We start from the raw sequence: 18185 nt of genomic DNA, 5'->3' as shown, positions 1-18185 counted from the left end.
AAAGGCTGCAGTATGAATATTAAGTCACATTTATTAATTGTTCACTTCAGTACTTTTTTATTAAACACGTTTTCCACAAAGTTTAATTTAAAATGGCACAATCCATGGCAATGCATATTCATTTAGATGCATGTGATCACCCACAAAGCAATAGCAAAATATTATAAAAAAGCAAAATTAAAAAATTAATTGCATTCACTGATGAAGGTGTTTAAAAGTAGATATAGAAATATGACTTTTGAAGAAATGGAAAACTACCTTTCAAATATTTATTTTGGCAAAAATTGGGCTACCCATTGAGGTTCCTTGTATTATAGAGAAATTCACTGCAATTGTAGCCTAAGCTCTTCGTGCAGATGGTTATTTATTAAAGTCTCCTCAGAACCAATCCAAGACAATAACAGATTCTTTAATTATGGGACAAAATAATATTGGTTTCATGGGAAAATGGTTTGTTGAATTAGAATAGGTAGAACCAGACATGTTTTGCATCAGCTAATTAGGTAAATTGATGATGTTTAAAGACACATATAAATCACATATATCACTTAAGACAGAAACTATTCATGGTCATATGCTCACTGTTAAATCTGCATGAGCGCTAACAGCGTACAGGCATTAGCATTGCTGAAAGGGAAGTTTTTAGAGGAAATGGTTTAAAAAGCTAACAGCTAACCTCATTACTTTGGAGTAATTTTAGGTCATCAGTGATGAAAACATGGAGCCAAAATATTCTCACCATTCAAACATTAGTGCGATCACTGTACTTGATATGATATTCAATGGGAGATCTTCCAGTGATGACCAACCTCTGAGTGTTGATGGACAGAAGGCACACCAACTTTCAGTGCCGCATATTTACCACCAGGGGGCACTATATGACCCATTAGCTACCACAGCAGCTACAAGTCTCAGCAGAAACAGATTTTTAGGGGGCCAAAGAGGGTGCAGGACTGATAAAAGAGTCAGCTGTGGGACTGCTAGTAAACAGGTGGCAGATGTAGCAGAAACCAGGAGAAGAAGGAGGGGGGTGAGGAGGAGGGGGGACGAAAGAGAAGAACAGCATAATTTGATATGAGCTTGCAGAGGGGGCAGCGGGGGAGGAGGCAGGCAGCCAACAGCGAAGGAGAAATGGAGCAGATGCTACATGTGGGAGGAGGGCTCTTGGGGGGGGGGGGGGTTCTGTCATCCACCCACTCTGTTGTCTCCAGACATGACTACAGTGAAGCACTATGATGCCTGTCCAAATATTTATCTGTCCCACAACCTGTGAAAAACATTCCAGGAAGGAGGAGGAAAGACAACAAGATACTTTGTGAGCCAGAACAAAGATTTAACAAAGATTTAAGCCATTAATGACCTCATACACTTTATTTGTTTGTGAAAATGTGATATTTTAGGCTGGAAGGAAGGAGTTCAAATGTGGCACTGTCTTGTGATGAATCCTGTTGAATTAAAATAAAAAAACTAAACAGATATTATAGACTTAAAATCACATATATATAAATTAAATAATAAATCTTAAATTACATTAGTTATAATGATCACAGATACATTAAAATTGGCACAGAAGGTGCAAAAAGTCCTTTCAAAGCGCAGTGGTACACAACCGCCTTTGTAAATACAATAAACTGCACGTGCAGAGCTTTTTAATTAAACGAGTAACAGCGTGACTCTGTGGTTTTCACAGTTTCCTTCAACTTGCTGAAGCAGCGCGTCCAAATCTCCTCATTCATCAGTAACAGCATGATCTAATAGTGTAATAACAAGCAGGAGCCATGAAGCAGAATAAATTGTAGGAGCTAATTAACACTTCATTAAGCCAAGCTTGGAGACATTACTGTTGTTCCCTCTTGCAACATAATTACTGCTTTGTGCAACTTATCTCCTGCTGAGTTTCTCAACTGATCCAAGAACTGCGGCGTGGATCCTCTTCCTGCATGGCTTGAGGAGGATGGATTCTGTAGGATATGCTTACATCCTGTATAATATCTTATAACATTATAAAGGGTGTTCACTGTTTATGGTGCCTACATGCTAAAAATGGGGTTAGATTTTGCTAAAACTAAATGAAGATGCAGGTTTTCGTCGCTTGGCTCCCATTTCTTGATAAATGATGAGTCATGTTTAATGCGCTTATGGCGTAGCAAAGTGGCATTCATCCTCAATGCCGGTAGCACGGCCCACGTTGTCATGTCAGCCGTCTTCAGATGGCAGTGGCGAACAGAAAGATCTGGATGAGGGGCATAACCTTCAGAGTTGAAAGGTCAGCGAGGACGGCCTGCGGTGCGTTGGTCAGACAAAAACACGAATCAGAGTAATGTTGAGCCCAGAATGCACGCCCCCTCCCACTCATCAACCACAAAGAACGACATGCACGATGATGATGACGATGCAGGATCCTTGAGAAGCAACAATCCTTGCTTAAGAGCACCTTGCTTCCCACCCTGTCCTTTTGGGATCACTGAGAGATTAAATTTAGGGACCCTATCATATTTAGAGTCAGGGTTTTATATTTCAGCTCTGGGCCTGAGGTTCTAAATATAAGATAAGGAGCAGTGTGTTATGATATCTTCTGTCAACTGGGGCAGGTGGAAAATGAGCAAGCACATAGTGCTGGCTTGCATCTTTGCCCTCTGTGCCATGTTGTAGTTTAACAACCCTGCGCTGGGACGGGAGGAGGGGATTTGAAGAAAAAAAGGTGAGGATTCACATGAACTTAATTAGTTGTTACTTAAACAATGAAAGGCTGCTTCCACTTATCTTCAAGGTTTTTGCTTGATCAATTTTACAGCCAAGTTTGCAGCCGTGAGAATACTTTCTCAGTTCACTATAATGCTGGCTCCTGTCTATTTCCGCTGGGATGTCCAGGCTGAATTTCATAGCAAGTACTGGTGAGCCGTACACATGGTGGGGTAAGAAGGTGTGGAATCCTAATACATGTGCATTCAGAAGACCGGGTTACTGGTACAGGATGGTTATTAGTTGCTATTTACAGCCCAACATGAGTATGTGTGTGTGTGTGTGTGTGTGCGTGTGTGTGTGTGTGTGTGTGTGTGTGTGTGTGTGGACATCTGCATAGACGCTTAAATCCAATGTGGGACAGACATACCTCGGCAGAGGCCAGTGATGTCACCTCCATCAGGTTTTCGGCACGGAAAGCAAACACAGCAGCTGCAAGAACTGGAGGAGGAGCAAATAAGAAATGTAAATGAAGGTCGGCGAGAGAAGTCAAAGAGAAACTTCAGAAATCAGGAAAAAGCAACTGTAAAAACTCTGCAGCATTTGTATTGAAATATTAAAAAAAAAAAAAAAAGTTACATTTCCTTACCTGCAACTATCTCAAGTGAATCATATCCAAGAATTCGATCCCAAAGAAGAAGCAGCTGATCAGTAGAAAGATAGCCAGAGAAGGCCCGCACCATCCACTTAAAGGCTATACGTAACCTGAGGACAAAAGCATCGTCTGCCTGTAAATACGTCTACATTCAACAATAATCTGACACCTAACTGAAGTCAGTCACATTCAACTCGTTCCTCAGTCTTTACATGATCTGTCTCAGGCTCCATAATGGAGATGAAACTGCAATTTAAGCAATACAACACTAGATGGCAGCAGGTCATAACTACTGAACTGCACATTGACTGCACTCTATGCAGACAGAGGATGATGCGTCATGTAAGCCTCTCTGCTTTCATCTAAGTTTTTTTTTTGTTTGTTTGTTCTTTTAAAGATTAATTTATTAATTAAACTTTTATGGGCTACACTGATCTTTTAGGAGAAAAACATCCACTAAATTGGTGAATTAATGGCGACCAATTGCTCCTTCAAGTTTATCCTCCTGCTGATTTACACAGGCAAGTGAAGCAGTAACTCACGGCTGCGCGCCGATCTGTCGGAGGTGGTAGAAGAGCTGAGGCAGGTGTGTCTGGAGCAGCCGCTCGAACTGCAGGCACAAAGACACTATACCCTGCGGGAACGCACATGCGACCATGTTAAGGTGAAGTTAAAGGAGAAAAAGCATTTAGCACGCGCCGACTCTTACCGAGGGCGAGGAGGAGATTGAGTGCAATTTAAAGAAGTAGCGGATGTACATTTCCCTGAAGACGCTGTACAGCTTTGATGGCTCATTGTACAAGAAGCACAAAGGCGCCACTGAAGGACAAACATCGGCGAAATCACCCACACGCTGCATCTTATTGGTTATTGTGGAATTTTTGTGGAAAAGCGGTAGATACACTCACCGTACATCGAAAAGCCGTGAAATGGTATGACGCCTGTTCAGAGGACATTTTTAAAGTCAGTGTGTTTCCTGAACATGAAGGTGTTTGGCATGACGTGAATATCTCCATGCAAACTCACCATTGGGAGGGTAAACAACAGCACATTCCTCATCTCCCACTTTCCCTGCAAGACACAAATACACACACAGAAAAGGCAGCGACGTTGGCGATTTATGGAACAATTTCTGGTTTTATGATGAATGGACTTTCCAACATGTGAGAAGACAAAGATGGGCACATCATCTCACCATGGATGTAGGATTTAGGAGGAGTAGCGCTGTTGTATTTGAAGTGCTCCAGGACGGCAGTGTCCCGGGAAAAGCACAACAACACCTGGGAACATATAAAGCTGGTGTTTAATGCACACATCTTCTTCTTCGGGCTGAATGTAAGAAGATTAATGTTTCTAATGCTCAAATACGTCGAAATAATTTTGCTGTGCTACATATGTTGTAGCAGGAGGCAGACGCTGCCATAGAGGATGTTCCTGGTCTCTAAAGACCATGTGCTGGTCTAAGATTCAGTTGAAGTGTGTGTTATGTGTTAAATGAACATGAATGCCAGGCCCAGAGTTGTTATGCAATAGCATCTTTGCCTGTCAACAGGTGGATATGGTGGTTAATGCCCTTTTTATTTGCTCTGGTATTGGTGACAGCATTCAGTGGCTTTGCTTCCTCCAGGGTAAGAATTGTATGAAAGCAGCACACCTTTATCCAGGGATTAAGGATGTACCAAGACAACACAGAATTAAGTGGGTGCTCGTTCCACAAAATGACCTTTTAAGTGAGCGCTCTATCCAAAAAAAAAGTCTCATTTCAAACCTGAGGGGAAAAAAAATCACAAGTAGCACCAGCAAACCTTTCTGTTTCTGAACCCAGATTATTTATTCAGCTGAGTGAAGTTTGAATGCTGTTTGAATGTACTCAAACTCCTGTGTCTATCATTAATAAATCCCAAAATGAGCAAAAATCTCTGATGGCAGTATTGTGGCTTGGCTTTAAAGATGTCTGGGAATCTACACTTTAGGCATTACTTGAACTTTACAACAAATATCCTGACGTAGGTGGATCCCTTCACCACTAAGCAGGTTTACCATAAGTCAATATTGACAGGGATGCTTGAGCTCTGATCGTAATACACCTGTGTGCACAACAGTTAAGCACCAAGGAGTGCGACTAGCAAATAGCAGCTGAGTAAATCCCTTGTCACATATATATACATATTTGTCAGCCAAAGGCAAACAGAGCAGTGACACCTATGACTTTTTCTGGGCCAGCATTCCTCAGTTAAATCAGAGGTGAACTATGGGGTCCCCCAGGGGTCCGTTATAGGCCTACTCCTTTTCTCCTGACATTTGCTGCCTCTGGGTTGTATCTTTAAAAAATCAATGCTGATGAGTTTTATTTACCCCTAAAAACCAGTGCCTCTGTTCAGGCCTTATTAGACTGCCTTCAGGACGATCAGACTTGGACGGCAGGCAACTTCCTAAGCCTGAACAAAAATAAAACAGAGATCGTTTTTGGAAACCTGGAACAATATTTGAGAACTGTGGTTTCTCAGCCTCGGTGCGCTGCAAGGCGATGACAGCACCATAAAATGTATATAATAAATGTCAGTGTGTCATCAAAACGAGACAGAGGCACAGAGTTTTAAGGTTGTAAAGTTATAAAGTACTGCTTTAACTTCCTGCTCAGCTGATTAGTAGAGCAAATCTTTCAGTAATTGAACTGAAACTTACTCCAAATTTGTGTTAAGTAAACCTGCCTGAACCACCAAAACCACTTAGTATATGTTAGTATATGTTATCCATCCATCCATCCATCTGTCCATCTTCTGCCGCTTATCAGGGGTCGGGTCACAGGGGCAGACTTCCCTCTCCCCAGCTACATTTGCCAACTCTGCGGGGGGGATCCCAAGGTGTTCCCAGGCCAGGCGAGAGATATAATCCCACCAGCGTGTCCTGGGCATTCCTCGGGGTCTCCTCTCAGAGGGACGTGCCCAGAACACCTCACCAGGAAGATGTCCGGGAGGCATCCTGACCAGATGGCCGAGCCACCTCAACTGGTTTCTCTCGATGCGGAGGAGCAGCGGCTCTACTCTGAGCCCCTCCCGGATGACTGAGCTCCTCACCCTTTCTCTAAGGGAGAGCCCGGTCACCCTGTGGAGGAAACTCATTTCAGCCACCTGAACACGTTATCCTTTTACTGTTTTAAATTTTGATCCTTTAACTACTGGTACGAAATTTCTAACATTTAACTCTATTTTAACCATTTGTTACACAACACTGTCATTGTTAAGGAAATTAAATAAAAGCAAAGAAATGTTTTTGCCATTGCATTATTTACTGTTGGGGTTGTTAAAGCGCCTCGTCATGAACTCGTTTGTTATGAACGGGCGATACAAAAAGAGAAAAGAGCTCACCTGATACAGGAAGTCTTCAAACACAAAGTAGTAGTCATCATTACTAGCAGTTAGCTTCACATCCTGTAGGGAAAAATTTTTTTTTACAAAATGAGTAAAACAGCTCAGACTTAAATTCTGTGAATGTACACATCTATGCATACATCCCAACATCCAGAATATGCAAACAAACTCACCTTATAGATTAGGTTATCCACCAGCAGGTCATGCTGTATGACTCCAGCCTTCAGCTGCTCATAATACATCACATCCTAGGAAGTACAGACGTGTGGAGTAGACAAATCATTTGTTCATCGTGTTAGTCCTATAATAAAATCCTGATAAGTGCAGTAAGAACAAATGTTTTCAGCCGTGTATTACTTAAGAAAAGATATGCTGTCTGTGATGACAGCAGTATTAAACCAAGCCTAATGGAGGAGTGTAGTGGTGGCGTTCGCGATCTCATGGTTAAGCTCAAACGGGCCTCCGGTTTGAGACAGCTTATCATGAATGACTCAAACAGAGTAATAAAAACGTCCTATCTGATGGTTGTGAAGTGTCTTGACAATAATCAGTTCTGCGGATGTGAGAATAGAAACAGAGATGGTCATTTTGCCAGCTGGGAAAGGACACTGGAACCTGTATTAAAGGATGCATTGATAACAGAGTGTAAAATTAAAGTCTGCTAACATACTTTAAACTGATTGGACACTTTGCTGATATGAAGGAGGAAATGTGGGTCAGCCAAGTAAATGTTACAGAATATATGATTGTTTTTTTCAGTGAATCACAAATTTGTCCAACAAAAGCTCAAACAGTGGGCTGATAAAACTATATCTAGACTTAAAATATCAAAGATGAATGTTTTTAAATAAATCATAAAAGGGGGAAACAAAACCCTAGGTTTTGGTCATACTTTACTGAATACAAGAGACAAAGTCAAGTTGAGACAACTCATAAGTCAGACTATGTGACACTTGTCAACTTTGTTTAATCTGTTTGCCCTAGAGTTGTCCAGAGACACACTAACGCTCTCCAGACCTCTTTAAAGTCTGCCGTAACAAATCGAACTTCAAATCACAACCTTTGTTTTCTTGACTTGGCCTCAACAGAAGACTCTGGACTGCAGCGTTTACAGGCAGGCAGCCGCACTGTTTGGGCTAACTGAGCTGCAGCATTTGATTATCCTAACATTTGTACACACAGGACAAGCCAAGGCTAGCTAAGATAAACAGCATAGCAGCAAATACACAGATTATAAGGATTATAGGTCAGTCGGTGTTATATGTCATGTTATTTTGTTGCACTGGGCAGTGTGGCTACTGGGATACAAAATGAGTAGTACTGACAGAACTCACAATTGGAACAAATAGATAAGACGATGAAGTCAGCTCGTAGTTGGGAATAGCTGCAGCTGTGTGTGCACAACGCTTTACAACAAACACTGACAGAAGCGTCCAGGTAGCATGCAGCAGTGCGTACATATGGATCTACTACTGTACCTGTGGCTGGTTTGTGGAGTTGAGGATAAGGGCCCAGAGGTCCGCCCGGAGCCCAGTGGGGCAGCCCTGCCTGCTGTACTGCTGTGCTGCTGCGCTGTCCTGCTCCAGCACCGCTAAACGGGACAGAAACAACAGCGGAGACAAATCAATCAGACATCCTTTTCACAAATGAAGCAGTCAATACAATCCATAAACTCCTTGTGCTAAATAATGTTGCAGTATTTCCGATTCCACTTCCAATTACACAGTCAAGTCAACAACAAGATACCTGATTATTTGCCTTCAGAAAAACAGGATGTATTCAATCAGAGACAGTCGCAGCAGCGCAGATGGGAAAATGGACACCTGCAACAGCAGGTGATTAAGCGATGGGATGGGAGATTGAGTTGGACTCAACTCAATCTGTTGGTTTCCTTATATAGGCTATTATGAATTGGCCTTCATTATGTTTTCCCCTCTGTCTGTAAAGCGTCTTGAGATGGCATTGCCGTGATTTGACGCTATATAAATAAAGTTGAAGTTGAAGCGTCAAAGCTCCTGTGAGCCTCGATTTCTCGAAGAAACTCAAACTTTTTTTTTTTAATGAAAGAGCATCTAGAAGGAATAAAGATGGCACTTGGAAAGAATCCCAAACACGACTCTGAAAAAGTTGCAAGTTTGGAGAATATTGTGTCTTTGTGAAAAAGTATAAACATCAATAATCATAACATAGGCCTTCTTTCTCATAAATGTGATTAGTAGAGAAGTTGCCAAAAACCCCTCAGGCACACATTGGAAAGCAAACTTTCAGCTTCCCCCCCATTCTACCCTAAATCTCTGTTGTGACAGTAGCCAAAAACACACGGCCCCTTGGCTTAAGGTGCTGGCCAGTCATAACATAAACCAACTCACTGCTCGCTCCCTAAATTTCCTGTTTGACTGCACACTTACCACTCGGTCTGGAATATTAGTTGCAACCGTGCCGCCAAAACAGACCCAACCAGGGTTGAAATAGTGGACAGAGGGCATGTGGCTGTGTATATAAACTACAAACAGTATTTTTAACCTGACTGATGCCTGAATGGCATCCATAAAAGACTTGGTGTTCACACAAACTAAACCACAGAGAAATTATTCCATGCTTAAAGTGTCCCGTTTTCATATTGTAGCACTAGAGAGATTTGTAAAATGAATGAGAATGTGAGGCTGCTCTTGGTGGCTTTGAGGCTGTTTTATCGTTACAGACCCTGAATTCTGATTTCAGGATCGTGTTTTCTGTGGGATCAGCCTCTAAAGTTGCATCTAAGTATGTATCATGTTTGTAGAGGGATTAATCTTCATTTACTTCAATAAAAATGTACAAATATCAGACGAATGGCTTGTTGATCAGCAGATCTTGCATTTTGTGGTGTGGTTCTGCTCCCTTCTCTACAGGGTATGGAGATCCCACCTGAGCATCAAATGCAGCATGAAATACCTTTACAGTCTCTGTGTCTTTGTTAGGAATGTTTAGAAAGTTCCTCTTTAAAGAGAAATAAAGCCAAAACCTTTTCTCATCCTTTTCTATCCAACTGTGTCCAAGTTATAAACACTATAGGACTAAATAATAATAACAATAAAACCAAGCTGATGACTAAATCTGCCATTTTTATACATTCAGACCAATGCAAATAAATGCTACATGCAACATTAAAAATCTGTTGCAACATGGGCATCATATACAATCACTTTAAAAACGCACACGCACACACACGCGCACACACACACACACACACACACACACACACACACACACACACACACACACACACACACACACACACACACACACACACACACATTAAAACTATTAAAAAAGAAGGATCTCGCTAAGCATGAGAATGCAGCCAGTAGTTTGCTTTAGCTAAAACCAAACATGGAGGCAGCGCTCAGTTTTTATGCTCCTAACATGTGGAAGAAACTCCCAGAAAACCGCAGGTCTGCAGAAAACACTCAGCTGCTTTAAATCAAGATTAAATACTTTCTTATTTGCCACCTTTTATCAAAGTAACTGTTAATTCTGCACACTGTCAATTTTTTACTTAAAAGCATTTTTATTCCCTCTCTTTTTATTTAATGACTTTGTTTTTCTTTTAAACATTGTATGTTGACGCTCTCTGCACCTGGCTGTAATGCTTTAATGTTTTTATGTGAATGTCTTGCACATGAAATGTGCCGTACAAATAAACTTGCCTTGCCTTCACAAACTCAAGGTTCCAACGCCAAAATGGTTTTAATTTCATGTTTTTCTGCTTTTGTCAGAGATCGAGAAATAAAAAGTTTGCAGGTTTAAGATAAGCCTCACATCTAAGAGGGCTGTTTTGTATTAAGTCAGGATTAAATACTATAAATAATAATGAATGATAGAATTTAATAATGATCTGGGAATAAGCTAGTTAAAACCCAGATCTAAAAAACAGAACACAGACAACAAGTGTCTCTGAACCGTTTTACTGTATATTATCAAATCTGCAACAATTTTTCACCCATGAAAGCCTCGTCCTTACCACAAAGCTCCTTTCTATGACGAGTAGCATAGCTCGATGTGATGTTTTCAGCATTAAAGATCATTTCTGCTGCTCCTTTATTAACTTCAAATATGTGCTCCTATTTCTAACAAATGTTTCATGCTGTCAATGTACAATTCTTCATACAAAAAGGCAAGTCTTAACCCATTTCCGAACCATCTCATGATAATTTCTTGCATAATACGGGGTTGCAGATTAACCAAACACTGACCTTTTTTCCCGATATGAACGTACTCGTTTTCAAACAAATCTGCACAGACGAGAAAAAACAGAACAGATGAATCAGAGACGTTATCAGATTTACTTACAAACACAGACACTGCTCCATTTAAGGTACAAACACCCAACTGTAACAATGTCAGTATTTGAAATGTACAGATATTGTTTGAGAAATGGCAAACAGGCATGAGGCACAACAGAGGAACACTAGCTGCTTTTCAGACAAGGTGGTTTAAAGGACAGTTAAATCAACTTCCCTCTGATTAGTCTCAAGTACAAATATGTTTATGTGTTATTAAAAAGCTGCTTAATGTTCCAGGTTTTGTTAATTACACTGTTTTTATGAAGGATAGAACAAGGTTATTTGTGAGCTTCATGTTCATTGTGCAGCTATGAGTGTTACATTGCTCTTTTACTTCGTATGAATACCTGGATGGATGTGTGAGTTGTCATCAATCCCCAGCTGTCCAGTGTTTAAGTTCAGCTCCGAGTAGCCCTGTCTCTGCAAGTGACCAAAACACATCCTCACCTTTAGATTTCTGAGTCAGCAGGACAGAGTCTAAAGTGTGTCTAAACAGGTTCGGTTGCAGAACAAAACAACCACAAACGCACACAGATCCATACCAGCTGAGGGATGTCCCTAACATTAAGGGGGACCTGGATGAGACCCCAGTGGCTCTTTGTGCTGATGTCCTCACTGCTGTCGTGGTTTGGGTTCCGCAAACCGATTAAAACCTGTTGAAGCAGCAAACAATGTGGTGCGATGGAGTTTAAATTCAGCTCTTTTGTTCTATAAAATAAAATAAAATAAAATAAAATAAAATAAAATAAAATAAAATAAAATAAAATAAAATAAAATAAAATAAAATAAAATAAAATGCTGCTCACCTCAAGAAAGTCTTTCGGGGCATAAACAGGCCTGAAGTGACTTAAATCTGCAGCAAGACAAATACCTATATTACTTTTATAATGTCTTCCTCAACAGCACCCCTTGTAAGGTTTTCCATGTGACACATCAAATCAATCAAATCTATTTATCCTGTGAGACACTACATTGTGTAACAACTAAGAAGACAAAGACAAATCACATAAGACACGGGCAGAATATACAAGTGAAACAAATACTGTATTTGCCCTAAAAACACTTATAAAGATGAAAGAAGAAGCTTGACCAGAGTGCAAACTCTCCCAAACAAATCGTAAGAGCCAAATCACAGAGTTTCCTTATTGAGTTGTGTGATGGATGTAAGAATAAATGAGAGCTTGTGACTGTTGGTTTTGCACTTAAAAGCTCTAAAACGCTTGCTAGGTCACGATCAGGAAAACCGGGAGTGTCGTTCAGATGTGAGCTAGTCTGAACACACTACCCTTAACAAATGGTCTGAAGGAAAACGCAGTCCTTTTTACCCATTATCATTTTAGCTATGTCTGATCAAGTTCTTAACATTTGATTTCTGCACCTCATTATTTCCAGCAAAAGTATAAAATATTGACGTTTAAGTCCTTGTAGGAAGTGCAGACTCTGAGGTAACATAGTGTATCACAGATATCCTAAATGTCCGCTCCATTTAAAACTACCGCTGTACGCCCAAATATTAAGTAAAATACACACTTGTCCAATGATTATGACCGGACAATATTTAAATATGTATTTTAAGAAGTAGAATCTAGACTACACACACGCATCAGGCCATAAAGTTAATTTCATAAACTTTCAACAGCTGGCTGCAGTCGCAGAACTCGGAGATGGGAGACAGCAGAGCAGCCGAGGCCAGAATGAAGTGGGACTTCCACCCACTGTCTCCACAGCGCGGCTGTAAATCCAAGTGGTGCGTCAACCCTCCGGAGAAGAGGGAACACTGGCGTGTGGGACGGAAGGAGGGGGCGCTGCTGGTTATCGCCGCTCCGTGCGAGAGGTCTGGACAGCTTCTATATTCGCAGTACAAAGTGTTTACAGCGAGCGGACGGCACATCCTAAATGTTATGATACACTCCCATGCTGTGATAGCACTGTTAGGACACAAGATTAGCGTGTCCTCTGGAAAGCTTCGAGTTCAAACTGAGACAGGTATGAACGAATAAATACTCGTTTTAACAACAAAATTCATCTAAAAAGGTAATAATCATACATTTTTCCACTGGATGAGCTCAACTAGAAATACTTTGGTATTACCAGAGGTCATGATTTACACACGTACAACCAGGTATAACCCCACAACATCTGGAATGAACACACAGAAACTAAAGATGCAGCGGAGTCAAGTTCGTGAGAAAGCCTTCGCTGGATAATGAAGGTTTACAGAGTTATCAGGAATGTGGTTGAGCTGGTTTAGAGACGCAGTTTGTTAAGCTCAAGTTAAATACACCAGCACGCACACACACACACACACACACACACACACACACACACACACACACACACACACACACACACACACACACACACACACACACACGTCAGTGCTGATATCTCATAAAAAGCTAAAGGGGGAAGCCCCTGAATAACATCTGCAGACCTGGTTCGTCCGTGCCCATCTCGTTCCATTTGTTGGCGAGCTCCTTCTGCTCGGCGGTGGGCCTCTGTGGAGTGAAACAAGATCTCAACAAACAAAATCCACACTTCCAGTGAATATTCCAGGTTATCGTAACAACAAACCCCTGACCAGGGATGTGCAGCTAAACCCAGCCCAACAAAGGCCTTTCCACTGGAACAGATTGTGATGTGTTGTAGTTAAACCACATTAGCTGTGATTGACAGTATCCTACCTACCATGCGAGCCAGAGGCACGCCGAGCTCCGTGCTCATGCTGTTCAGGCTTTTCAGAACACGCTTCTCCCAGCTGGCCTGTGAGGGGAAAGCACGCGCATTCATTTGGCTTCAGATATCATGTAAGTTATATGAAATGAGGGCTGCGTTTTCAAATTAAAGCAGGCGAAAACGATCCGCGGCAGAGGAGGCACGATTGAGACGTGATGAAGATCAGAGGAGACAGACCGACCTGAGCCTTGCGCATGTAGGCCAGCGGCTCTTTCAGATGCTCTGGAGGAGCTGTAGGATGGCTCAAGGGCAGCTGGCTGGAATAAGCAAATGCAAGAATGGATTATGTGAGGGCTGATCAAGTCGATACTTAAAAGTATTTTGTCCACATGGCTGACAGCTTTAAGAGACTGGCACCAATAAAAGCACAAAAACTGCTTTACTTTAAAACGAGATGGACTCATTTGGGCAAAAATGTAAATTAAAAAGGTTATGCAGTCATTCATTATTAGTTCCTCATGAGTAGAGCTCAGATGAGTCAGAACACATCTCCACCAGATGCTCCGAGTGACTCGCTGAGCCTGCTCACGGCATGCTGAATGACTGGACCAAAGAAAAGAGACAGCGTCAACCCCGTCCTCGTGTTTGCACTCTCTCAGATTCTTACATATGTTTTTAAAGCTCACACGATACAAATAAAACTGATTTTGTTTGATATGCAGGAATGACTTCATTTTGAGACCAAATGTCTTAACCTTTCAAGTTCTCACTCTTTTTTTTTTTTAAAGCTAAGGCTGAAAAATAGGACTGAACATCAAATAATCAGGAGCAGGTTGCTGAACGGAGTTTGCTGGGTGTTTTACAGCCATCACATTGCTACGACCCGAGTCAACCCAGTCTCCTAAGACATTTACCTGGGTAACACTACTACTAAAGCATCTATAAAAAAGCTCAGATTCCCTTTTATAACTTCTACTTTTGTACAGCTTCTCATCAGACATAACTTCACTAAGTCCTAGATTAAGTGGGCGGCCAGCTGGTTTTTACTGAGAGTAATACGATTTCTTAAAGGAGATAACAATTTGATATTTCTACCTCACGTGAATTTACTCCAATACAGTAACACATATCTTAGTTCTGACACTTTTAAAGTAATCTCCCATGTCTTAGCGCTCTTTTGAGACCAAGTTCATACATTTAGCACTTTTAGTTGTTGCAATATACTTTCTTTTTTTGGGGGGGGGGGGGGGGGGTATGTGATTTTGGACAAGAGGCAGTAATCAGGTCTTACTAAATAAAAAGTAAAGCTAGCGGGGATATTATTTTTAAAAACCTATGTGCTTTAATATAGAACAGTCATGTAAAACAAAATCAACTATTATTATATCTGACTCTTGGTTTGATAAGGGAAAGTAGGACTTTCCAGTAAAAATGTCTTTGGTAACAGAAAAGAACAGCTGTGTACACTGTGCAGCTCAAAGTGAAGCATCCTCTTTGAAAATAAACATCCACATGTTGAATATCAGAGCTGGAGTTAATAAATACTCACAATTACTGCTGAGACTAAACTTATATCAAACACTTTCTTGTTGCATGAAAAAGCTATATGTTAGTCTTTGTTGGAGTAAATGAGGGGTAATTTGTTCGGACTATGAGGTTGTTTACTTTATTGACTTCATTAAACACAACATACAGTTATGCTCATATGTATTCATTAAAGAAGGAAAAAAACTGTTGCCTGTAAAATAAACTGAAATTGACTAAAGTAAAATTATTACATCATTTTCTAATTCTGGTTCAATAGAATTTTTTTTTTTTTTTTAAAAAAGCAAACAAATAAGATGTTTTCTTACATATTACATCACTCATAAACTAATATTTTGTTGAACAATCCTTTAATGTTTCCGCTAGAGTCAGGTGTTTTCTGTTCCTCTCAGTCAGACTTCTGCACCTGCTGACAGGTATTTTGTCTCACTGTTCAACAGAAAAGTGCTCTAATTTGTCCAGGACCAATTCGATTGTTTGTAAGTTTTTCTTTCTACAACTCAATTAAATGAAAAAAAAACAGTGTCTTATATCACTAAATTATATTTTTGAAAATTTTAGTAATTGTTCCTTTTTAAAGTCTCCAGTTATTTGAGTGACTGTTGTAAATTCAGCCTTTTCTTTAATGAAAGGGAATGAATACATATGAGCACAGCTGTATATAACAGAGTAAGGACATCCTATCATATATAAAGTGTTTTTCTAAAGGTATCCTTTATCATACTGCTCTTTGTAACACACCACTTGGTGGGTCAGATTACAGAAAAGGCCTGATCTGCTCTGACTGCTCAGCTCATTGGTTTGGGGACAGATGTGCCAAACAACACACTAGTTATGTGATATGATAATATAATATACAGATTAAAAGTCTAAAAGCCTCAAACGAGGTGTTTCTAGCAGTTCACAAGCAATATCTTCTATCTAAACTATTCATCCTGAGGCCCTGCAATGGACTGGCAATTTATCCAGGTAATATAGATCAATAATTGCTGGGATAGGCTCCCTTGATTAACCGGTTAAGAAACTGGATGGATGTTTATTAATAAGGGTGGGGAAATCTAATCAAAAAAATAAAAAATCTGGATTTTTTTTTTGCTTCACAATTTTAAAATTGATTTTTTTTTTTTTTTTTTGTCAAAAAAATCTTTCTTTTTTTTTTCTTCAAAAAAATTTAAATAATCCATTATAAAATTTTTGTCATTTTTATTGTTTTTATTGATCTTTTAACTTGTCTTCTTGGGCGTTATAGCAGCAAAATCATGATCTGGCTACTGTGTTGTTTTTCCCTCATTGAAATCAAGAAAAATGATGAGCAAAGAGAAAGTTTTATTGATTTATTTTGTTTTTAATCTACAAAAATGACCAATATTGAAAAATTGTGAGAATCGTAATTTAAATCGAATCGGCACCCCAAAAATTGGAATCGAATCGAATCAGGACAAAAGGATATTGTCACAGCCCTATTTATTGATCCTAAGAGAGAAAATGCTTCTTGCAGCTGATTTTTACACATGTCCACCTGTCTGGGGGGTTAAACCCTGACTGCAGCAGCAAACCAAAGCAATGAAACAAGATGGTGTGTTTTAACAAGTGACCCTGCTACATACTTACATATGCAGTTCTCTGTATACAGCATTCTGCAGCTTTTTCTCCCAACCTGAAAAACCAGTTTAAAAACTTAAAGACAGCACAAATACCAATAGCAAATAGCTATTGGCTATTAAAAAGGTAAATAAAAGTTAAACAAGAAAACTGTAGCTGTATGAGTGCTGAAAACCTGAAGTTGTGGCATGCCCACCTGAAGTTTTAAGAAAACTGCGCACGTCCTCTTTTAGAGACTCCAGTTTTATCTCAGGTCGATGTAAACAGTCCTGAAAAAATTCACAGTTAGCTGTTTTTTTTTTGTTGTTGTTTTTTGTTTTTTGTTTTTTAAAGTAATGTAGCTTGTACTTAAATAATGTGAGAAAATCTCTGAGTGCTGAAGGCGCATCGTTAGCAACATGCTAGCAAACTCACTTTGGCTTGTCTCTCTATCTGAGAGTGTAAATGGCTTCCTCTGAGCCGCTGCACGATGTGAGCGATGCTCAGAGATAACTCTGTGCCTTCGTCCATCCTCCTGCTTCACTTCAAGCTCCGACTCGGCACGGCTTCACGTGTTGTTACAACGCTACACCATCAGTATCCATCAACACAGCAGCCGCCCCCTACAGAGGTTACTTAGCAACTAAGGTCGGTCGGAGAGCGAGAAGGGGAAACAAGAACCCGACACTTTGGTTCCGACACTGAAATAAAATGTTCCTCTTGATGTGTTTTCGAGAAAAAAAAATCAAAGCTTGTTCAGTCTAAATATCTTATTTAATTGTTAATTATTATTTTTGAACGTTTTGAAGATATCTGATTCAACACCACATGAAACATAATCACCCTGCCGGAGTTAGATCATCTTAAAAGGGAAATTTTTAATGAATTCTTCTTTCCAAATTCTAACAATAAACCCTTAGCTTACTAAACAGAAGATAGTTTCAGCTTGAGAATTTTAAAAGCCTTATTAGTGCATATTTACGGCAATCATCTTTAGATCCAAATGAGGAATCGGTGATAAACACAGTTTAATACACTTCAAAATTTCTTAGACGGTTCTTTACTCAATAGATAAGCTATTCTCATTGTGCAAATCTTTAAACATCCAACTATATAAACCTTTCACTCTTAGTCTGTCTCTTATTGGCAATATTTTTAGACAATGTATCTAAATACTTTAAAAAAAAAAAAAAAACAGTATTGTATTGTTGAATTGATCAGACTGAGGCGGTGTTTCACTCTGGTCCTGTATTCTTATGGTTATTAAGCTTGTTTAGAAGCAAGTTTATTCCTGCTTAAATTGCTTTTGAAGACATAAGAGACAAGAATATAAAAAAAAAAGAAAAAAGA

At 39.9% G+C, this 18185-nt stretch overlaps 1 protein-coding gene across 1 annotated transcript; it reads right to left on the bottom strand.

Moving 5' to 3' along the window:
• Positions 1–100: 100 nt before the first annotated feature.
• tbc1d19 (TBC1 domain family, member 19) lies at positions 101–17366 on the bottom strand (the record flags this gene model as incomplete). Its single annotated transcript, XM_079257473.1, has 21 exons — positions 101–2281; positions 3113–3183; positions 3332–3447; positions 3880–3971; positions 4047–4156; positions 4246–4278; positions 4364–4408; positions 4533–4617; positions 6706–6768; positions 6882–6956; positions 8187–8299; positions 10944–10982; positions 11381–11453; positions 11576–11686; positions 11840–11886; positions 13468–13531; positions 13722–13796; positions 13951–14026; positions 16866–16911; positions 17053–17125; positions 17271–17366. The coding sequence occupies 21 exons, from the start codon at positions 17364–17366 to the stop codon at positions 2207–2209; spliced, it is 1578 nt and encodes a 525-aa protein (XP_079113599.1). The 3' UTR covers positions 101–2206.
• Positions 17367–18185: the final 819 nt, after the last annotated feature.

The sequence above is a fragment of the Telmatherina bonti genome (assembly GCF_933228915.1).
Source record: "Telmatherina bonti genome assembly, chromosome: 18".
Classification (NCBI taxonomy): Eukaryota; Metazoa; Chordata; class Actinopteri; order Atheriniformes; family Telmatherinidae; genus Telmatherina; species Telmatherina bonti.
Note: the sequence above shows the minus strand (reverse complement) of the source record. Positions and strands in the feature narration are given on the sequence as shown.